Here is a 19276-nt window from a genome sequence, read left to right on the forward strand (position 1 = left end):
TTCTTTCTTTATGTTGTTTGTTTTCTGTAGATGTTGTCTTCGATAGGTTCTTACCATCAGTTTGTGTAGAGCAGCCAGTAGTAGCCTTGGCAGTAGCCTGGGTTTGGAGGTTTCCAAAGGGACCGATCAACAGTTTAATTAGATGTGACCCATTCCTGGAATTGGAGGTTTCATTTGGTGGCAAGCAGGATCTAATTGGAGCTTTGTCTCCTCTGTTATTTGGTGATTCCATTTAGTTTTTTTTTCATATATGCATATATTTGTATGTATATATGTATATATATTATGAAGTGTCTATTGGATTAGCTTTCCATACAATATCTGATTTTTAGTTTTTAAATTAACTATAAAGTAATAAAATAGGCTTCCATATGAGGTTTCCACACATGTTTCTTTTTGGTTAGTTCCCTCTATCCCCATGCTCCCTTATGTCTCTGCTGCTGTACTCACCATACTCTTTTGTTTTCATCCCTACTTCTACATTGCTGTGTTGTCTTTCACACTTCCTTCCTAAGAGCTTTTTTCTTTAGGGTCATGTCTCTAGAAAGAAAAAAAAACAAATTGTCTTGAATTTTTTGTTTCCTACAGAGAGAAACAGGTGCTTCTGTGAGTTGACAGGAGAGACTTAGTGTCCCTCAGAATGTGAGGACTCAACTAGACCAGATTGTCTTCCATTGTGTCTCAGTGGTTGAGAAAGTGGCTCTCTCCGTTAGTATTCTTTAAGTGCATGCCACTTAATGTCAGGACTTTGTCTCTACATCACTGGGGGGTGTGCTGGCAGGGTTTAACTCCTGCTAGCTGTGCCTGTTCACAGTTAAGCAACTACTGTGTTTTTAGGGAATAAATTGAAGGCACTCTTGTAGCCTGAAGAGGTGGATTCCATCTTTGCTTTAGGTCCTAAGGGAAATGAGTAGAACACTTAATCTGTTTCCATATTTGTTCCAAACATAATACAGTACATTATGGTATGAAATAGATATTTTGTGTGAAAATCTTAGCATTTTTCATTGTCTATAAACAAGATGATCTATTTGTGTTTTCCATTCCTCTGTTCTTCAGAGTATGTCTTAAAGACAGTACATTTCTAATGACACGTAAGTGTATTTCTTCATTTTAAAATATGGATAAAAACATCATTATTGTGGGTTGGAGAGCTGGCTGAGCATCTAAGAGCAGGACCTGAATGTGCTTTTCAACATCCATGTGTAGTATTCACAACTGCTTGTAACTCCAGCCCCAGGGAGATCCAACATCTCTGGCCTTCACAGGCATCTATACTTTCGTATACATATATAATTGAATATAATAGATCTTTAAAAAAAAAACAAAACTCTGGCTGGACAGTGGTGGCACACGCCTTTAATCCCAGTACTTTGGGAGGCAGAGGCAGGTGGATCTCTGAGTTCAAGGTCAGCCTGGTCTACAGAGAGTTCCAGGACAACCTTTAAAGCTACAGAGAAACCCTGTCTCAAAAAAAAAAAAAAAAAAAAAAAACCCAAAAAACACTGGTAGGAAGTGCATGTCTTAAATTTAAGATCATTTTACTTGGCATATTTTGACAGAATTAGTATAATGACTTATCATAACCAAGAAGTTTTTAAGATCTAAATATCTTTTCCTAGGAGAAAATGTCACAAGCAAGACAGATCTGCCCAGAACGGATAGAAGTAAAAAAATCTGCATCAATTCTAGACAAAGAAATTAATCGATTAAGACAAAAAATACAGGCAGAGCATGCTAGTCATGGAGATCGGGAAGAAATAATGAAGTAAGTGGTCATTAATTTTCTACATTAGTGTATTTTCCATGGACATTATTAAGACAGAATCATTTTATATGTAAATTTAATTTGGATGAAGGGTTGCCATCAGTATGTAATTGTACTATGGGCATTATTACTAAGTTATGGAATGACATTTTAACATAAATGCAGTATTTAACATAAAAATGCAGTTTATGTTAAAAAATCATATGGACAGGAAAATATTGAGCTTCATAAGTGATCAAGAACTGCCAATCAGCATAATAATTAGTCACTAAGAACCTAGGTCATTGTGGTCTCAGTGAAATGGCTATTCTTATATTACTGATAAAAAGAAAGGCTTTAAGAATATTAGAGGACTTTATGGTTTTGCTGTCATCTACTACCAAGACTCTGGCCAATCATCGAATCTTCTTTAGACTTCTACGTTTACATAATGAGTACAATTATGATAACTTAGGGTTTGTTGGGAAAAGCAAATGAAAGAATCTGTAGTAAATAGAATCTAGAGGAAACCTAGCGTATAATTGTTAAAACTCTTTATCAGCATGAATCAAAATGCTTGTGGAATATTTATTGCAATTTTAAATGAATCACTTTTATATTGTAACATAATCTAAAGTGAGAAAACATACCAAGCCCTTTATGTAGGTATTTTTTTTTTTTTTTAATGAAACGTTAACAGTAGTACACAGCTCTGGAAAATGGCTAAAGAATAGTAAAATTACAGCTTTTTTCCAAAACCCCTCTTTATGTTACAAAAGGCTGAGAAGGGGTCCAATAAGGTATCTCAGCAAGTAAAGGCACCAGCCGCCAAGTCTGGTGGCCTGAGTTCAATCTCTGGGACCCATACTGTGTAAGGAGGGAACTGACAGCATTGATTATCTACCAGCCTCCACATGTGCCGTGGTGTATGCACAAATACACACAATAAATAAGTAATCTTTAAAAGCAAGTTTGAGAAAGCAAGTGATCTCAGCTTCATTTGCAAAACACTGGGGGGAAAATCAGACTATTAAGAAGTTTCTGGAGGCAGTACATCACACTTAAAAATTTTGTAAACTCCATAATTTAACTGTGCATGACACTTAATAGAATACTTGCCTATCATACCCAAGGCCCAGGGTTTGATTCTCAGTACTGCAAGTATGTATATATGTAAGTATGAATGAGTTGGGGAGGGCGAGGAATGACACTGTAACATTCTTGCTGTGCAATCAGAGTGTCCTGAATTTGGATCTCCTGTACTTTTGTAAACTTGGTGGGGGACCGGCTATCTGTAACCCAGCACCAGGGCCAAGTGGGTCTGAAATGGGCCAGCCATTCTAGACAAATATACGGTAAGCTTCAGATTTAGTGAGAGAGTTAACAGACTGTTGGTTTCCTTCCATTGTGGCATTTTTGAGTAGTCATGCCTTCCTTACCTTGCTGGTCTATCCTGTTTAGAATGGAGGGGTTCCAATGCTGACCTTGTGTCTCTTTGTTCCCTTGTTGACATCTGCTACTAAGAAAATCTTCTGGTGTGGCTCTTTTATTTTTAGAAAGTGTCAGTTTACTAGTGTTTCCTGAGCTCTGCTGCCCCTGAACCTACCTGGGTACTTATGCACATACCTTTTCCATGTCACTCATTTTCTAAGCCTTGGATTTTGTTCTTTCCCCTTCACAGTTGCATTGTCTCTCTTCATTAGCGTTCATTCCTTGTGGGAATATACTTTGACTAGAAATTCATGGATTCATTGTTCTTGGGCCCTCTCAACACTACTTCTTTCCCTTCTCTCTCCAGTAAAATATGTTTGAGACTTTACTTGTATGTTTGTATTTATTTAATGAATATTTTATTCATAAAATAGGCAGTACCAGGAAGCAAGAGAAACCTATCTTGATCTGGATAATAAAGTAAGGACTTTAAGAAGGTTCATTAAATTACTAGAAGAAATAATGACTCATAGGTACAAGACATACCAACAGTTTAGAAGGTAAGTTCATTTTAATCTATTTTGTTTTCATGTTATTCTGTATGAATAATAAAATCATTAGATCTTTCCTCAGTCCAGAGATACTGTGGGTGCATGATCCACATTTGGAATCTGTAGTTGAATCAGAATGCTGATCTGAAAAGACCTTAACAGCAGGTTGACCCAGCTTTTCCACTGTTAGGTAGCATTTACTAGATAGCTCTCAGATTCTGGTTAATGCCTAGTAGGTCATTTGAGTGGGAAGAAAGTGGTACTGAAGCAACTAATTTTACTCTTATACATTGTATGTTACTATGTCACTAAGGGAGATTGGAAGAGACTCTTAAGACAGTGATTCAATTGTTTTACCATAATCTACTAGAATGGTAGAGCTTCATGATTACAAACCTTTGTTTTATTTACTGCATTACCAGTATTTATAACTGTGCTTAAAATATAGTTGGTGCTTGATATACATTGGTTGAATAAGTAATTAAGGAAATAAGCTATTAATATCATATCTGTGATGCTTTGAAAGGAAGTGTCCCCCAAAGGGAGTGGCACTATCAGGAGATGTGGCTTTGTTGGAGGAGGTGTGTCACTGTGGAAGTATGTTGATGCAGGCTTTGAGGTCTCATATATGCTGAGCCACATCGTGTCTCAGACCACTCCTATTGCCTGTGAGTCAAAGATGTAAGAGCTCTCAGCTCCTTTCCTAGCACCATGTCTGCCTGCATACTGCCTTGCTTCCCACCTTGATGATAATGGACTAAACCTCTGAACTGTAAGCCATCCCAATTGAATGTTTTCCTTACAAGAGCTGCTGTGGTTGTGGTGTCTCTTCACTGCAACAGAAAGAAACCCTAACTAAGATAATACTCAAAGATGCACAGTCTATCAGGAGTGAATAGATCCTCTACTTACATCACAAGAAGCTGAAAAAAGCTGGAAGACAGATGATACAGGATATAGTTCTTAACATCCTTATTCCCAAGTAGCTGTAGTTCTGCTTGCCTCTGTTTTCTCCAGACAGTCCCTCAGTAATGCTTTTTACTTGTCTTTATATCCCAATTTCTACCAGTGTGTGTGTGTGTGTAGGTTGATAGCAAGTATGTTTCCCTAACCCACCCACCCCCCACCCCCCAATTTTTATAAATTTTCAGACAGCATCTTTCACTGAACCTGAAGCTCATCCATTTGGCTAGGCTGCCTGGTCAGTGAGCTTTAAGGGATCTACACCTGTCTATCCCCTTCCCCACCCGTGCTGGGGTTACAGGAGCATGAAGCTATATAGGGGCTTTTTATATGGTTTTTAGAGATCCAGTCTCAGGTTTTCACACTTTAGTGGGTACCTCCACAACTGAACTTCCTAGTCCCGAAATTCTGTGACTTTAAGGCAATAAAAATACATGAAAATATACCTAGCTATTGTATATATGGAGAAATTCAGAGGTGACCTTAATTTTATTATTATTTGGGATATTTGTGTGTACTATATGCTGTGATCTGGCGTGTAGAGGTGAGGACAATTTGCAAGAATTGGTCTATTCCTTTCATCACTAGTCAGAATTGAACTCAGGAGCTAGCTTTAGTGGCAGGCATTTGTACCCGTCTTGCTGACCAGTAGATAAGGCTTTAAAGTTTTGTCATAGTCTTGGACAGTAGTAAACTTTGAAATGCATGTTTCTGATTGTTGAATTGTTTACTTTTCTTTTTTCTCTTTGTTTTGGGCTTTTGTTGTTGTTTTGAGTCAGGGTTTCTCTGTGTAACAGTTCTGGCTGCTTTGGAACTGGCTCTAGAGACCAGGCTGGCCTCAAACTCATTGAGATCACCTGCCTTTGTCTCCTGAGTGCTGGGATTAAAGGCGTGTGCCACCAATGCCTAGCACTAGATGTTGAATTTTTTTTTAAAGGTGTTTATAATAGACAATTTAATTGTGCGAATTTGTGGGATACAGTGTGACATCTCAGTGCATTGCATAGATAGTATGCAAAGATCAGATCAGGGTAATTGGCACAACTGTGGTATGTGCTCTGCAGTTTGTCTTCTGTGTATCTCTCCCCCTGCTAGTGCCAGGCTTTCCAGACTGCATGTAAGTGTAGGGCTCTTCAGCTTATTGTTTCCCGTTTTTCAGAGATCGTTTTGACTGGAACTGCTTTTGCAATTTGGTATCCAAATTGAAAACTCTTGTTTAATATATTTTATCTGGGTTTTGAAGAGATTTAGAAAAATTAAATAGTATTAAATTTTTCTATTTATTTTAAATTTAAAATAAATTCGTTTAAGTTTCTACTATGTACATGTTTTCCAGATGTAGTGTAGTTTGTTTCTCTGTTGTTAAATAGAAAGTAGCATTTAAATAGGCTCTGTGGAAGTTCTGTTTTCTTGATCTGAGTTCACTTTCCTGTTGCTGTGACAGACACTCTGAGAAAAGCCACTTTCGAGAGGAAGGGTTTTTTTTCCTGCTCACAGGTCACGGCAGAGTCCGTCAAGGCAGTAGGAATTTGAAGCAGCTGGTTGTGTTGTAAAGAAGCAGAGAGTGAAGTGTGAATGTGTGCTGTTCTGCTCCCTTCTAGCATAGTTCAGGATTCGTACCCAAGGAATGGGTCCTACCTGCTTTAGACTGGCCTTGATTAGCCCAATAAAGATAATCCATTACAGGTATGCTGAGGCCATTTCCCATGCTATTCTAGATTGTCATGTTGACAACACTAACCATCATAGTGTCTTACCTTACTAGAATCATCTCTGTCCTCTCTAACCTTCTTATTTTCGGGCAGTTGATGATAGAAGTTCTGTGAATGGAAGAAAGTCATAGTTAAATTGAGGAAATAGGCTTTAACTCATTAATGAGTAGAGATGATCAGAAAAATTGCCGGTTTTCTCCCACCTGGACCTTATTCTCTGAATACGGTGCCCTCATTAAAAGTAACCAGGGTTTTATGGAAAGAATGAACTGATAGCAAATCTGTGTTGGGGAGGCATAGATAAGTCTCTTGTTATGGCTCACACCTCAGCCCTAGCCACCCTCTCAAAGTGATGACAGAAAGACTTAGAAGACAGCTTAAAGGGCTTTCATTGCCAAAAATCTGAGACAGTCTGATGAGACAACTTCATCCTGATCACTCAACTGTTAAAGTACTTGCTATGCAAGCATGAGAGCCCACATGAATTTGAGCCCCTGTTTTGTGCCCCACGTAAAAAACGGGTCACAGAAGAGTCAGGCATAGTAGTAGTACATAGTTATAATTTTATTACTGGGGAAGTGGAAATAGGAGGATTTCTAGGGCTCACTAGTAAAACAGCTACCTAAATAGGCAAGCCCCAGAGCAATGAGAGACTGTCTAAGAAATAAGTTAGACAGAGCTGGAGAGTACTGGTTCATCTTCTGTGGTTCAATTCCTAACATCCACATGGCAGTTTTACAACCATCTACAATTCTAGTCACAGGATCCATTGCCTTCTGGCCTCTGTGGATATTGCATGTATGTCATGCACAGGCAAACATGTAGGCAAAACACACATAAACATAATAGTCAAAAAATGCATGCACGTAAGAAAACCAAGATGGATAGCACCAAAGAATAACAGGTGAGGTTATCTCTTGTACATGCATATGTACACATGTACATACAAAAAAAACATATGGGAAAAGGGAATTGAGGCAGCAGAAGTTTCCTTCCAGTAGAGAAGAAATGATGGAGCTTGCTTACATGGTACTTACAAGCGGTAAAGTATTACCGTTAACCTTTTTTCCATTGTGAAATTGGGGAAACAGGCAGATAAATATATTGAATATTTACCTTGGTGTCTCTAAAGCTTAATTTCTTTCTTTATTTTTTAAGCTTAATTTCTTTAAGGACAAGATTTGAGAGTAATCATGCCTTGAATAAATTATTTGGGCAACTAATACATTCATATAGACTGGCAGTCATGATGGGGCATACTAAATGTAGAATGATGCATTTATTCATTTTATAAATATTGATATAAAAGTAATGAACTTGTTTAAATCTAGAACACAAATAAATGTTAAAAGCAGGGAAAATTGGGACTGGGGAGATGGCTCAGAGGTTAAGAGTACTAGCTGCTCTTCCAGAGGTCCTAAGTTCAATTCCCAGCAACCACATGGCAGCTCATAACCATCTGTAATGAGGTCTGGTGCCCTCTTCTGGCCAGCAGGCAGAACACTATATACATAATAAATAAGTAAATCTTAAAAAATAAAAAAAATAAAACAAAATTATGAACTTAAAAAAACAGAAAATGGTCTTAAATCCACCTATTAAAATGAACAGCTGTTATCCAAACATTGGCATAGTTGCCTGTGCCTATACCATGTTGAACATACAGTTCTATATTATAATGTGCCAAATTATTTTATTTGAAGGTGTTTGACATTGCGCTGCAAATTATACTTTGACAACTTATTGTCTCAACGGGCTTATTGTGGAAAAATGAATTTCGACCACAAGAATGAAACTCTTAGTATATCAGTAAGTATCTTGACTCTGCATCTTTAGCATTAGCTGTTTCTTTTCTTTTGATGAAACCTTGATCAACCTTATCCTGTTAGCTTTAGAAAACAAACAGGAATTTATTTCTAAGTTAAAGATGGTTTGTGGTTGTATGTTTAACATTAAGTTGCCCTTAATAAAGCTAGTAGCTTAGATTTTTTATTTCCCCAGTTACATTGTTTTCTTAGGATGCTAAGTACAGTTTTATTTTCAGTCTCACAAGTATTCATCTTGTCTATCCACTCTTGTTTTAAGTTTTTGCACAGCACCATGTAGGACACATTAAGTCCATTGTCTATAGTTGTACTGTGGGAAACCAAGAAGTTTCTGCTTCATAGTTTATCTGCTGTATTCACCATTGTAGATCCTGTGTTTGTGAAAATGTGTACAGAGTGTGTGGTGTGGGGATATGGACAATTATATAGGAAGATTTAAAAAAAAAAAAAACTACTTTAAATAGTAACTGCTGCTCTTGTTACCATAATTTTATCCTAATATTCACAGTAAATATTTGATATTTGGAATGCCCTCATCATTTAGAACCTCTGCATTTTAAACAAAAACTGAAGTTAGTTTTGCCCTTTCTTTGTTTAAATTTCCACTGGTAAATTATGTTCACGATCTCTCTACCCACCATTTAGTTTTGAGATCCAGTTATTTAAAGGCAGAGATTTAAAAGTACTGGGAGGGATTAGACCTGTGGTTGGGGGGTAGTATGAAATGATAACCCATTGTTTTTACTGCAAAAGTACAAGAAATCCAAGGAAATTACAAAAATTCTATTTTTAAAGACATTGGAAAGCTGTGGAAGCAACAGCGACTAGATGAATTGAAATTCCAAGAAGTGGGAGAGCCTGTCCAAAGTAAGCTAACATTGCTGGATATTTTATTTCCTGGAGGCATTTGCTGATCTCAGAATTTTGGTGGTGATGAGGGCTTCTGAGATAAGACAATAAGGCTTGTGGAATGTTAGGTACATGACTAGTATTTCAGTTCATTCTTGAGGGCTGGAGTTGTGTATGGCTAGCCAAAGGCACCAATGCCTAAGTCTTAGTAAGGCTGTAGAGCCACCCCAGGCTAGCTTTCTCCTAAATTAACTGTCAGTCAGCCTTAGCACATGTATGTCCTAGTCAAATGGAAACTTGCTGCAACTTGGTGGGTGATTGTGTTGGCTAGAATATCTGTTCTTACATAAAACATCAAGCATAAAGTAAAAAGATTTGAGTCTCCATCATACAGTTAGGAACTAAGCAGGTTGTCCATGCTCACCATTTATTCATTAGTGTACCGGTAATTCTAGCCAAAATCAAGGAACAAAAGAAAGGGACAATAAAGGAAGTCACATCCCTTATATTTGTAATTAACAGGGTCATGTATGCCGAAAATCTGATGAAATCTATAAAGGAAGCAACTAAAATAGCTAAATGCATCTAGCAGGGTTACAGACAAAGTCAACATTCAAAAATGAATTGTATTTTTATATATTAGCAACATGATCAGAAACAAATTTTAAAATACCATTTATAACAGCATTAAAATACATAGATATGACATAAAAGTTTTTAAGACCTATACCCTGAAAAGCCAAAAGAAGTAGTGAGAAGTTAATGAAGCTCTAAATGAGAAATCCATGGTTGTGAAGGCTCAAAAGTCTCAGCAGTGTCTGGGGAGATGTCCCATCTAGTAAAGTGTTTGCTGTACAAGCATAGGACTTGAGTTTGTATCTCCAGCATTGAATAAACACCACACACTAATCCCAGAACTCCATTCCATAGGCAAAGACAAGCCATTTCATAGGGTTTCTGGCCAGCAAGTCTAGCTGGATCAGTGAGCTCCAAGTTCAATAAGAGACCCTGTCTCAAAAAATTAAAGGTGACAATGATTGAGGAAAACTCCTCTCTCACACACACATATGCACACACTTGTGCATATATAGGGATGTATACATACAACACATACACAATTCAACATGTCAAAGTTTTAGTTCTTAAATTGACCTATAGATTCAACACCATTTGTATCAAAATAGCCCCAGGCTCTTTTGTAGAAATTGATAAGCTGGTCCTAAAAATGTATATGGAGATGCAAAAGAGCTAAAATAGTTATAATAACTTTGAAAAGGAAGAACACTATTTGAAGTCTGCCAACTGAAGGTTAAAGTTATAGACAGTAAAGTTCTGTTATGTCAGTGGTTCTCAACCTTCCTAATGCTTGGATACTTCAATACAGTTCCTCATGTTGTGGTGATCCCAACCATAACATTACTTTGATTGCTACTTCAGAACTGTAATTTTGCTACTGTTATGAATCATAATGTAAATGTCTGTTTTCTGATGGTCTTGGGAGTCTTCTGTGAAAGAGTCATTTGAGACCTCCCAAGGAGTTGTGACCCACAGATTGAGAACCCTTGTGATACAGAGCCATCCAGATACATGGAAACCAAGTGTAGATTACAAGGAGCACAAGGGAATTTACAGAATGATGGGTAGGTTCTTTATTCTGAATTGCAGTTTTATACATAAACATATTTGCTAATGCTTAGTTAAATTGCACAGTTTTAAATATGTGCAGTTTTTTTGGATACTAAAATTAAAAAGGGTTTGTTACAGTTATTTGAGATTTCGTGCCACTGTGTGAGTATGGAGGCCCAAAGACAATTTGTGGGAGTTTATTCTTTCCATTGCGTGAACTCCTAAGAATAAAATTCAGATGCTCAGGTTTGGCCCCAAGTACCTTAACCTGCTAAGCTATCTTGTTGGCCCTGTTATCTATATTTTCTCTTTTTATCTCAAAGCTATAAAAGTTACCAGAGAAATGTGGCTTAGAAATGTGTTTGGTAATTAAAAGGAAAAGCAAGAATAGAACCAAACTCATGATAATTACAGGAGATAGACTAGTGTCTTATCACAAGTGATGTATTTAATGAAATAAGAGCCATAGCTATGTACAGTTTCAATACAGATTTTTTATTTTCCTAGTTTTTTGAGACAGGGCTACTCTGTGTAGCCTTGGCTGTCCTGGAACTCACTTTGTAGACCAGGCTAGCCTCAAACTCACAAAGATCTGCCTGCTTCTGCCTCCTGAGTGCTGGGATTAATGGTGTGTGCCACCACTATCCAGTTTGTAATCCATACAAAACATGGTTCTAAAACTTTGAAAATGTAGTACCTGATAGAAAGAACTCATTGATTGGCTTGGCTTAATAGCCAGCTAAATTAGCTAAAGATAAATTTGAGTTCAGTAAGTCAGAAAGAATATTTTATGTGAGCAACATAAAAATAAAACAAAAACATTGAACAGAGCTGAAGAGACAGGAAGGACACATTTAGCAGGGTTTGTGAGAATTTAATTGGAGTTCCACTAAGAACAGAGTGAGCAAAGAGCAGAAAAAAGTTCAGAACCACAGTTCCTTGGGTCAAGAGCATCAAATTTAACCCCGTTCTGAGATTCTCTCACATTTTGGGAAGTGCTCTTAATTTATAATAAACCAAAACACCAGAGCTACACCGAAGTCTGTAGAACAACCACTGCAAAGACTGTCAAGTAAATGCATACTAAAGCTCAAATAAAAGAAGCAGAAAAAGAAACTACTTAGTGAGAAGCTGGGTATGTTTAATCACATTTGGAATGCTCAAGGAGGAGGATTAACACAAATTAAGAGGCCACTCTAGGCTACAGAGTGAGACCCTGTCTCAAAATAATCAAAAGAGAGAGAACAACAAAGAACATGGAGAACAAACATAAAATAGTGTGAAATAAAATTTAGTACTGGTAATTACATAAGGCCTTTGTGTATAAGACTTTGAGTCGTTAGAGGGAGACTTTAATTATTAACATAAGGACAAGTAGGATCCCAATCAAAAACATGGAGCAAAGGCATGTCATGAGATAGATAAGAAAGCTTACACACTGCTACTAACAACAAAATGAGGTTTACACAGGCTTGAGACCAAAGGAGTGCTTAATAGTATTAGAAAGTTAACTTGAAAAATATTTGAATTTGTATATTCAGAAGACGGTAAATACAGAAGGAATTGAGAGAACCAAAAGGCAAAATAAGAGTTAAATATAGGTGGAAAATTTAGAACTCTCAGTAATTAATGGAAAATCAGATTAAAAGTAAAGTTATACAGGCCTTATTGTATTTACCAAATTGACCTAGTAGCATAAGTATAGAATACTGTGATGGATTATAATTTTTAAGAACTGCCTATGGAACATTTATCAGCATAGACCATTTTCTTGTCCTCAGTTAAAAATCCCAGTAAGTTTCAAAGAATTATAGTTACATAGAATATATTTCAAAATTGAGTGAAATTTTACAAATAAAAGAATACTTAAAGATTCCCCTATTTATAAAATTACACAGCAAATTTCTAAATGATTAAGGAATCATAATACATCACATGGGAATTAGAAGGTAATTTCATCAACAATAAAAATGTAAAACAGCAAAACTTGGAGACATCGTAACACTTTCTTAAAGGAATTTGAAATGTTCTATAGGTGTTTAAGGAGGAAAGGTAGATCCAACATTAGTGGAGTATCTCAGGAAGCTAGAAGACAATTAGGAATTCAGACACAGAGCTCATAAAACTGTGAGCAGAAGATGAGAGGAGAAAGCAAATGTCCAATGGCAACAAAACAGTGGAGAATGCAAAGGAGGCCGAGCACATGGCTCACTCCTCTAGACAGACACTACTATAACCTGTGGGTAGATGATCATTTCATGAATTACTTATATTAAGATTGATAAAACAACAAAATAGACTTTGACCCTTTGTTCCACATTCAGTGTAAAAAGTTATAAAACTTAATGTAAAATGTAGAGCAATAAAACTTCTGGATGAGGTAACCAGTTTTACCTATCAGTAGATGAATAGATAAAGAAAATATAGTAGGTTACATGATGAAATGATATCCCTTTTAACAAGAATGGGATTCTGTTGTTGGCATCAAAATGGATAAATCTAGAGGATGTAATCTTAAGTAAAAGAAGTCAGGCACAGAATAACAAATTGTACATATTCTCATGGGAAATTCAAAATTAATCTTAATACACAATAATGATCTCTACACGTTGCGGAGGGGAGAAGGAGAGTTTGAATAACAAGTACTTAAACACTATTTGATGGGAGTAAGTCCCAGTGCTCCAGCAGTGTGTCCACTGCAGTTCACAGGAACTGTTAGATATACAAGGAAAACTAGAAGAGAGGTGCTTCCGGGCAGTGTTGTTGCACGCCATTAATCCCAGCACTCGGTGGCAGAGGCAGGTGGATCTGTGAGTTCAAGGTCAGCATCGTCTACAGATGGAGTTCTAGGACATTCTGGGCTACACAGAGAAACCCTGTCTTGAAAAGACAGAGTCAAAGAGAGATGCTCAAGGGCTCCAGATACAATTAAGGGGATAGAAATGCTAATTATTCTTACTTGATCGGTGTATGCTTCATATGTGTGGAAATAAAAACACACCATGCTCCATTAACATGTGCCACCCTTGCCTGTCAATAAAAAATAAAGTACTTTCATGAAGATTTAAAAAATAGGACACAAAAAGCAATTTTGAAAAGTTACTGCAATAAGGGAGGTGATTGTCTAGGGAAAGATAATTTTTGGTACAGAATTTTGGTACAAAATTTTTGAGAATAATAATAACATCAACAACAACAACAACAACAACAATAATAATAATAATAATAAATGATTTGAGCTCATTTTAAAATCACCAAAGACTTAAATGAGAAAATCTGGTTACCCAAATGGAGGGCACACATGGACAGCATATGAAGCACATGGACAGTGCTCAGAACTGTTAGTCATCAGAGAAGTACAAATGTTTGCCTCACTAGCTACTGTAGTACCCTAATGAGGATGATGGAAATGAACAATATTGGAAACCTGGTTGGTAAGGAAACGGAATCAGAGCTATTGCATTGCTATTGGGAGAAAGTGGCATTAGTTTGATGTAAATAAAAGGAACACGAATGCTTGTGTTCTCAGAAGATATTTTTTCCTGAGGGGCATTGTGTCTTCCAAAAATGATACATAATATACATTTAAATTCAGACTTTGTCTTTAGAAAGTCAAAAGCAGAATGTATGCTCATTTGAGAGCAGCGTTATGTCTGACACTTATATAAAACTGGTCTTTTCACTTTGTTAGATATGTCTGTAGTTTTGTCAAAATAAAATAGAATGCCTCTTTATATTATTGTCTCAGAAAATTATGCGAAAGGAATGATTCTTATATCATTAATTGATTTGTTGTTACTACGGAGAAATTTTTAAATGTTTTTCAATCCATTCCCATTTTTTGGTAAGCCTCTTCAAGTGGGTTTGTTTTGACAATCTTAATTACTAAAGCTGTGTAGCCACTAGATGTCAGTATAATTCTAGGAATGAAAAATTATCTCAGTACTTTAAATGTTTAATGTGGTTAACAGTTTTAGAAGAACTAGTTTAAATTGTTTATTTTATTAAATAATTTTGAGTTAAATATTGGATTTGTTGTCATAGCTTTGGAATTTTAGTACATTTGGTTCCATTGATAAAAGGTGCTCAATTTGATTTTTTTTTAATTTATTTTTTGTGCATGAACTTTTGGTTTGCATGTATGTCTGTGCACCAAGTGCATGTCTGGTGCCTACGGAGGCCAGAAGAAGGCATCAGGTACCTGGAACTGGACTACTCATAGATGGGCATGAGCTGCATTGTGGGTGCTGGGACATGAACCTGGGTCCTCTGTAAAAGCATCTTGACTCTGAACCATCTCTCCAGCCCCTCAAGTTAATTCTTTAAAGTGAAACAAAAATTGGATAGCTTACTGTTATAGTATAAAATATTTTGAATGGAGTAGATTCTTTCAAACTTCCAAATGATCTTAGCTTTACCCCTTCTCTCTTTCTCTCTCTCTCTCTCTCTCTTTTTTTTTTTTTTTTAACTATAAACCTATTCCTTGTGATCACCCTTAAAGGTTCAGCCTGGAGAGGGAAATAAAGCTTCCTTCAATGACATGCGTGCTTTGTCCGGCGGTGAACGTTCTTTCTCCACAGTGTGCTTCATTCTTTCCCTGTGGTCCATTGCCGAATCACCTTTCAGATGCCTGGATGAGTTTGATGTCTACATGGTATTGTTGCATTTTAAGTTCTCTAATTTTATTTGGTTGGAACGTTTTGAAAGGAAGAGTTTCCCCACAACAGGGAAGGTCATGCCTTGCCACATTAGTTTGTGAAGTTAGTGGTGGGAAGACCCTTCAGTTCATTTCTCTCCATGGCTACTATGTGGTCCTCTAGAGACCCTGCCATATTCCAGCCTTTGTCTTCTTACCATGTACGTCATGAGTGTTCACCTGAAAGCCTTTTCTCCTTCAGCCTTTTCCCTAGCTTATTGCCTTCAACCTAAAGATGTCATAAAGCTTTTGCTTCTCAACACAGGGCTTTTGTAGACTGGTTCCTTTGGTTATGGCCAAGCTTTTTAAGAGAGTAATATTAAGGCAAAAAAGGTAACAAAGATGCAAGATCATTTGTCTTTAAGGGTTAAAAACAATTAAAACCTTGGTCTGCTACAATTTTCAAATGGCTTAGATATATTCTTTAGGGGTCTCAGTTCTCCATGTAATAGATGTTATTATTCGCTACCTCATTGGGCTACAGTGAGGTTCAGATGAGATTCTGTGTCTAATAGACATCCTTACTATTCATGCGTCGTAATTTGGATTTAGGCTCTACAGCAGCATTTGTCTGTTAGATGTCATCCATGAGCTTGAGCTGTATTTATTGGAGTACTTAGCACCTGTCCTCCCTCCCTTGGGATGTGTTTCCTTATAGCCTCTACACTCTTGCTGGATTTACATTTTCTGTGTCCTCTTTTTAGTCTGACTTTTTGCCTCCCAATTCTGATGTCATTGATCTGGATTTACATTTTCCGTGTCTTCTTTTTAGTCTTACTTTCTGCCTCCCAATTCTGATGTCATTGAGTGTTGGAAGTTTTCTGTTTGTTTTTTACAGTATTGTTATTTTTCTGGCTACTTATGTGTAGTTGTGATGTAATAGACCTCCCTCCCTACAGGCCCCCAGGCCACTACTTGCTTATAGACCTACCTGATGAATGTTTCCCATCCTGATATCTCATTTACAGTATAGACTTGTGCGCCTGCTACCCATTCCACCACCCAGTAAACTGCCAGCATTCTGAGCTCAGTATGTCTCAGACTGAGTGGGTCTTTCTCTCAAAGCTTCTTTCTTTCCTCAATTTTTCACCTTGTTAATGACAAATTATCATTACCACCCTAGTCATGTAGCTCTAAATCCCATGTGTATCTGACTAGCTCTTCCCTTTGACCTAGAGGCTGTCTGGCCTTGTTTGTTCTTCTGAAGGTTCTACCCTTTTCTTCCTCCGCATGTGGCTCTGCTACCTCTTGTCCTTTCCTCCAGCTGCTGTGAAAATCTCTTGGTAGGCTTTCGGACTGTGTCTTGCTGCTTCTGAAGCTCATTCTCCACATGTTTTAGGACAGGTGATTTGTAAAAATAGGTCTGATTGTGGTCACCTTTTTAAAACCTCTAAGTGGTTATATCTAAAGTGTTTTCGTTTTGCAAGGTAACATTGAGACTCTTAATGGTATAGTATCTGCCAAAAACTTTAGTTGTATTAACTTATAATTTTTCAGGCACAATGCCCCTGTCTAATGTTTTCATGCATTATTTATTCAAGTCTGCTTATCTTTCGATGATGATTTTATGATGATGCCTTTTGACTGCCATACTTTTTAAAGTATAAGAAACTTGATAAATTTGAAACTAGACATGTTTTATCTTTATCCAGAGTAATTAACTATTACTGTACTTACAGATTCATTCTGTAGTAATTGTGTTGTTGGTATACTTTCTTATTCTTTTAGTTGTTCCTTGTGTTTGAGAGAGGAAGCCATAATGTAAATACTCTGACTATAGAAATGACCTGAGAGAGTATTTATTATTCAGTTACTTTGCTCTTATAGTTTCTAATACTATTTTTCCATAAATGAACTACTTGGCATTGTATGTAAAGTAATGGATCAAATTCTAGAAGTTTGTTTCAGTTAAAAGAATGTTGCTTTTATAAAAATAGCTGATGTAAAACCAATCCTAACTTTTATCGTTTGTTCTTCAGGATATGGTCAATAGGAGAATTGCAATGGACATGATACTTAAGATGGCAGATTCCCAGCGTTTTAGACAGTTTATCTTGCTTACCCCTCAAAGCATGAGGTAATTTCTTAAAACTTTTTTGAATACACACACAAGCATATGCACACGCACATACTGTCTCCCAGCCAGCCAAAAGCGGTCCTGAGTAAAAACAGCATGGGACTGGCATGTTGTTAAATGCAGAAATGACCAGGGTGAGGGGACATTAGTCCCTTTTCTTGCTCAGCACACTTAAGATGACTTCTGCTTTCCTAGATGCATAGACTTTTGGGTTTTTTTTTCAAGACAGGGTTTCTCTGTGTACATCATGCTTGCCTCAGAGATTCGCCTGCCTCTGCCTCCTGAGTGCTAGGATTAAAGGTGTGTGGCACCACGGCCCGGCTTGATTATATTCATGCCCTATTGCCTTTTTAAGAAAATGAATGGACTCAAAAATAACTTTTACTTGTTTATGTTTTGATTTTGCTCTTTTGTGGTTTTCTTCACCACTAATACAAAGTGATTTTAGTAATTCTGTGTAAGACAAAGAAACAATTCAAGATTCCTTCCTCTTTATCTTCCATTACTTAAAACATTAAGAAAGCTCTGGTCTGCTACCCATCCTTTGCCATCAAGGATTAATCCTCTGTTCTAAAGTAGTCCTAAAGTTCTAAAGTGTGGCAGTTTGATTTTGGAATATCTAGGTAACTCTAGACAAGAATGAAAGTGTAAAATCGCTGACATAGATAGGAATTTTTCTTCTTTTCTTTTCATCCAAATTGAAAATATGGGATCTAGCAGGAAATTTTCATTCGTTGATTGCTCATATTGTTGGGGATTGAACCTAGGGTGAGTGCAAGTATTTAATGAGTAAAAACTTTGTTGGGAAATTGAGTGATTAATTTTGCTTCCTCTAGCTCACTTCCTTCAAGTAAACTGATTAGAATTCTTCGAATGTCTGATCCTGAAAGAGGGCAAACCACATTGCCTTTCCGACCTGTGACTCAAGAGGAGGATGACAACACAAGTTGACAACGTAGTGCCTTGCCCTCATGCTGAAAGGTTGTGAGGGGATTTGGACTGGCAGATGAAATAGAACGAGACTAGAGACATTCTGAAATGGAAGAGGCAGGCTCCTTTAATCTGACCCATCGATTGTGTAAAGCCTAGAAAACCAGCTGCTGCCAATAGTTAAAATTACTACTGCTTTCCTTGTGAAAACCAATTTCATAATACCGGGTTTTAAATCTTTTTAAGTTTGCTTGCTTTGGAGTTTCTGTGTTTTATTTGTTTTTACCATCTACTTTTATAAATTTTTTCAGGAGTAAAATTTTGTACATATGTACATGTACATACCTGTTCAGTTTGGGTTCATTTCTATAGTATTTTGTAAGAATTAAAATAAAAGTTTGAGCACCTGATGTTTAGTTTTGCTTTTCCAGGTTGTTATGGTCTAGTTTTAAAAATTAACAAATGTCTGTGGGAAGAGGGATTTCTCAGTGTGGAATAGGGGGATGCAGTGGACAAGACTGGACATACTGATGTTTAAGTATTAGAGACCTACATTAAGACTGATATACTGGGCAAAATCTTTGCCATTGATTTTTAAACCTAGGGTACAACTATAGATTTGGGATACAGTTTTTAATCACTACATTTCATCAATTTTAAGGTGGTTTTTATTAGTCAATTTGATGCAGCACTGAAGCGCTGCCAACCCTGACAACATTTTCACCTTTGTCTTTTAACTGTCCTCTACCTAAGGAAGAACATGCCAGGACTGTGTGATAAGAGTTTCCTCTTCGACCCGTAGCATGGTAGCCTAATGTACAAGCCCTTGGTTTTTGGTGGTGCAGCCAATAGAAAGGAGGGTTGGGAG

At 37.0% G+C, this 19276-nt stretch overlaps 1 protein-coding gene across 1 annotated transcript in view; it reads left to right on the forward strand.

Moving 5' to 3' along the window:
* Smc6 (structural maintenance of chromosomes 6) overlaps positions 1-18818 on the forward strand; it is a 54545-nt gene extending 35727 nt beyond the window's left edge. Inside the window, exons 22-27 of the mRNA XM_035447649.1 lie at positions 1623-1768; positions 3613-3738; positions 8108-8213; positions 15207-15359; positions 17381-17478; positions 18315-18818. Of these exons, the coding sequence (XP_035303540.1) occupies positions 1623-1768; positions 3613-3738; positions 8108-8213; positions 15207-15359; positions 17381-17478; positions 18315-18429 (744 nt within the window). The 3' untranslated portion in view covers positions 18430-18818. The remainder of the gene's footprint in view (positions 1-1622; positions 1769-3612; positions 3739-8107; positions 8214-15206; positions 15360-17380; positions 17479-18314) is intronic.
* The last annotated feature ends 458 nt before the right edge of the window (positions 18819-19276 follow it).

Source organism: Cricetulus griseus, chromosome 7 (genome assembly GCF_003668045.3).
Source record: "Cricetulus griseus strain 17A/GY chromosome 7, alternate assembly CriGri-PICRH-1.0, whole genome shotgun sequence".
NCBI classification, from domain to species: domain Eukaryota; kingdom Metazoa; phylum Chordata; class Mammalia; order Rodentia; family Cricetidae; genus Cricetulus; species Cricetulus griseus.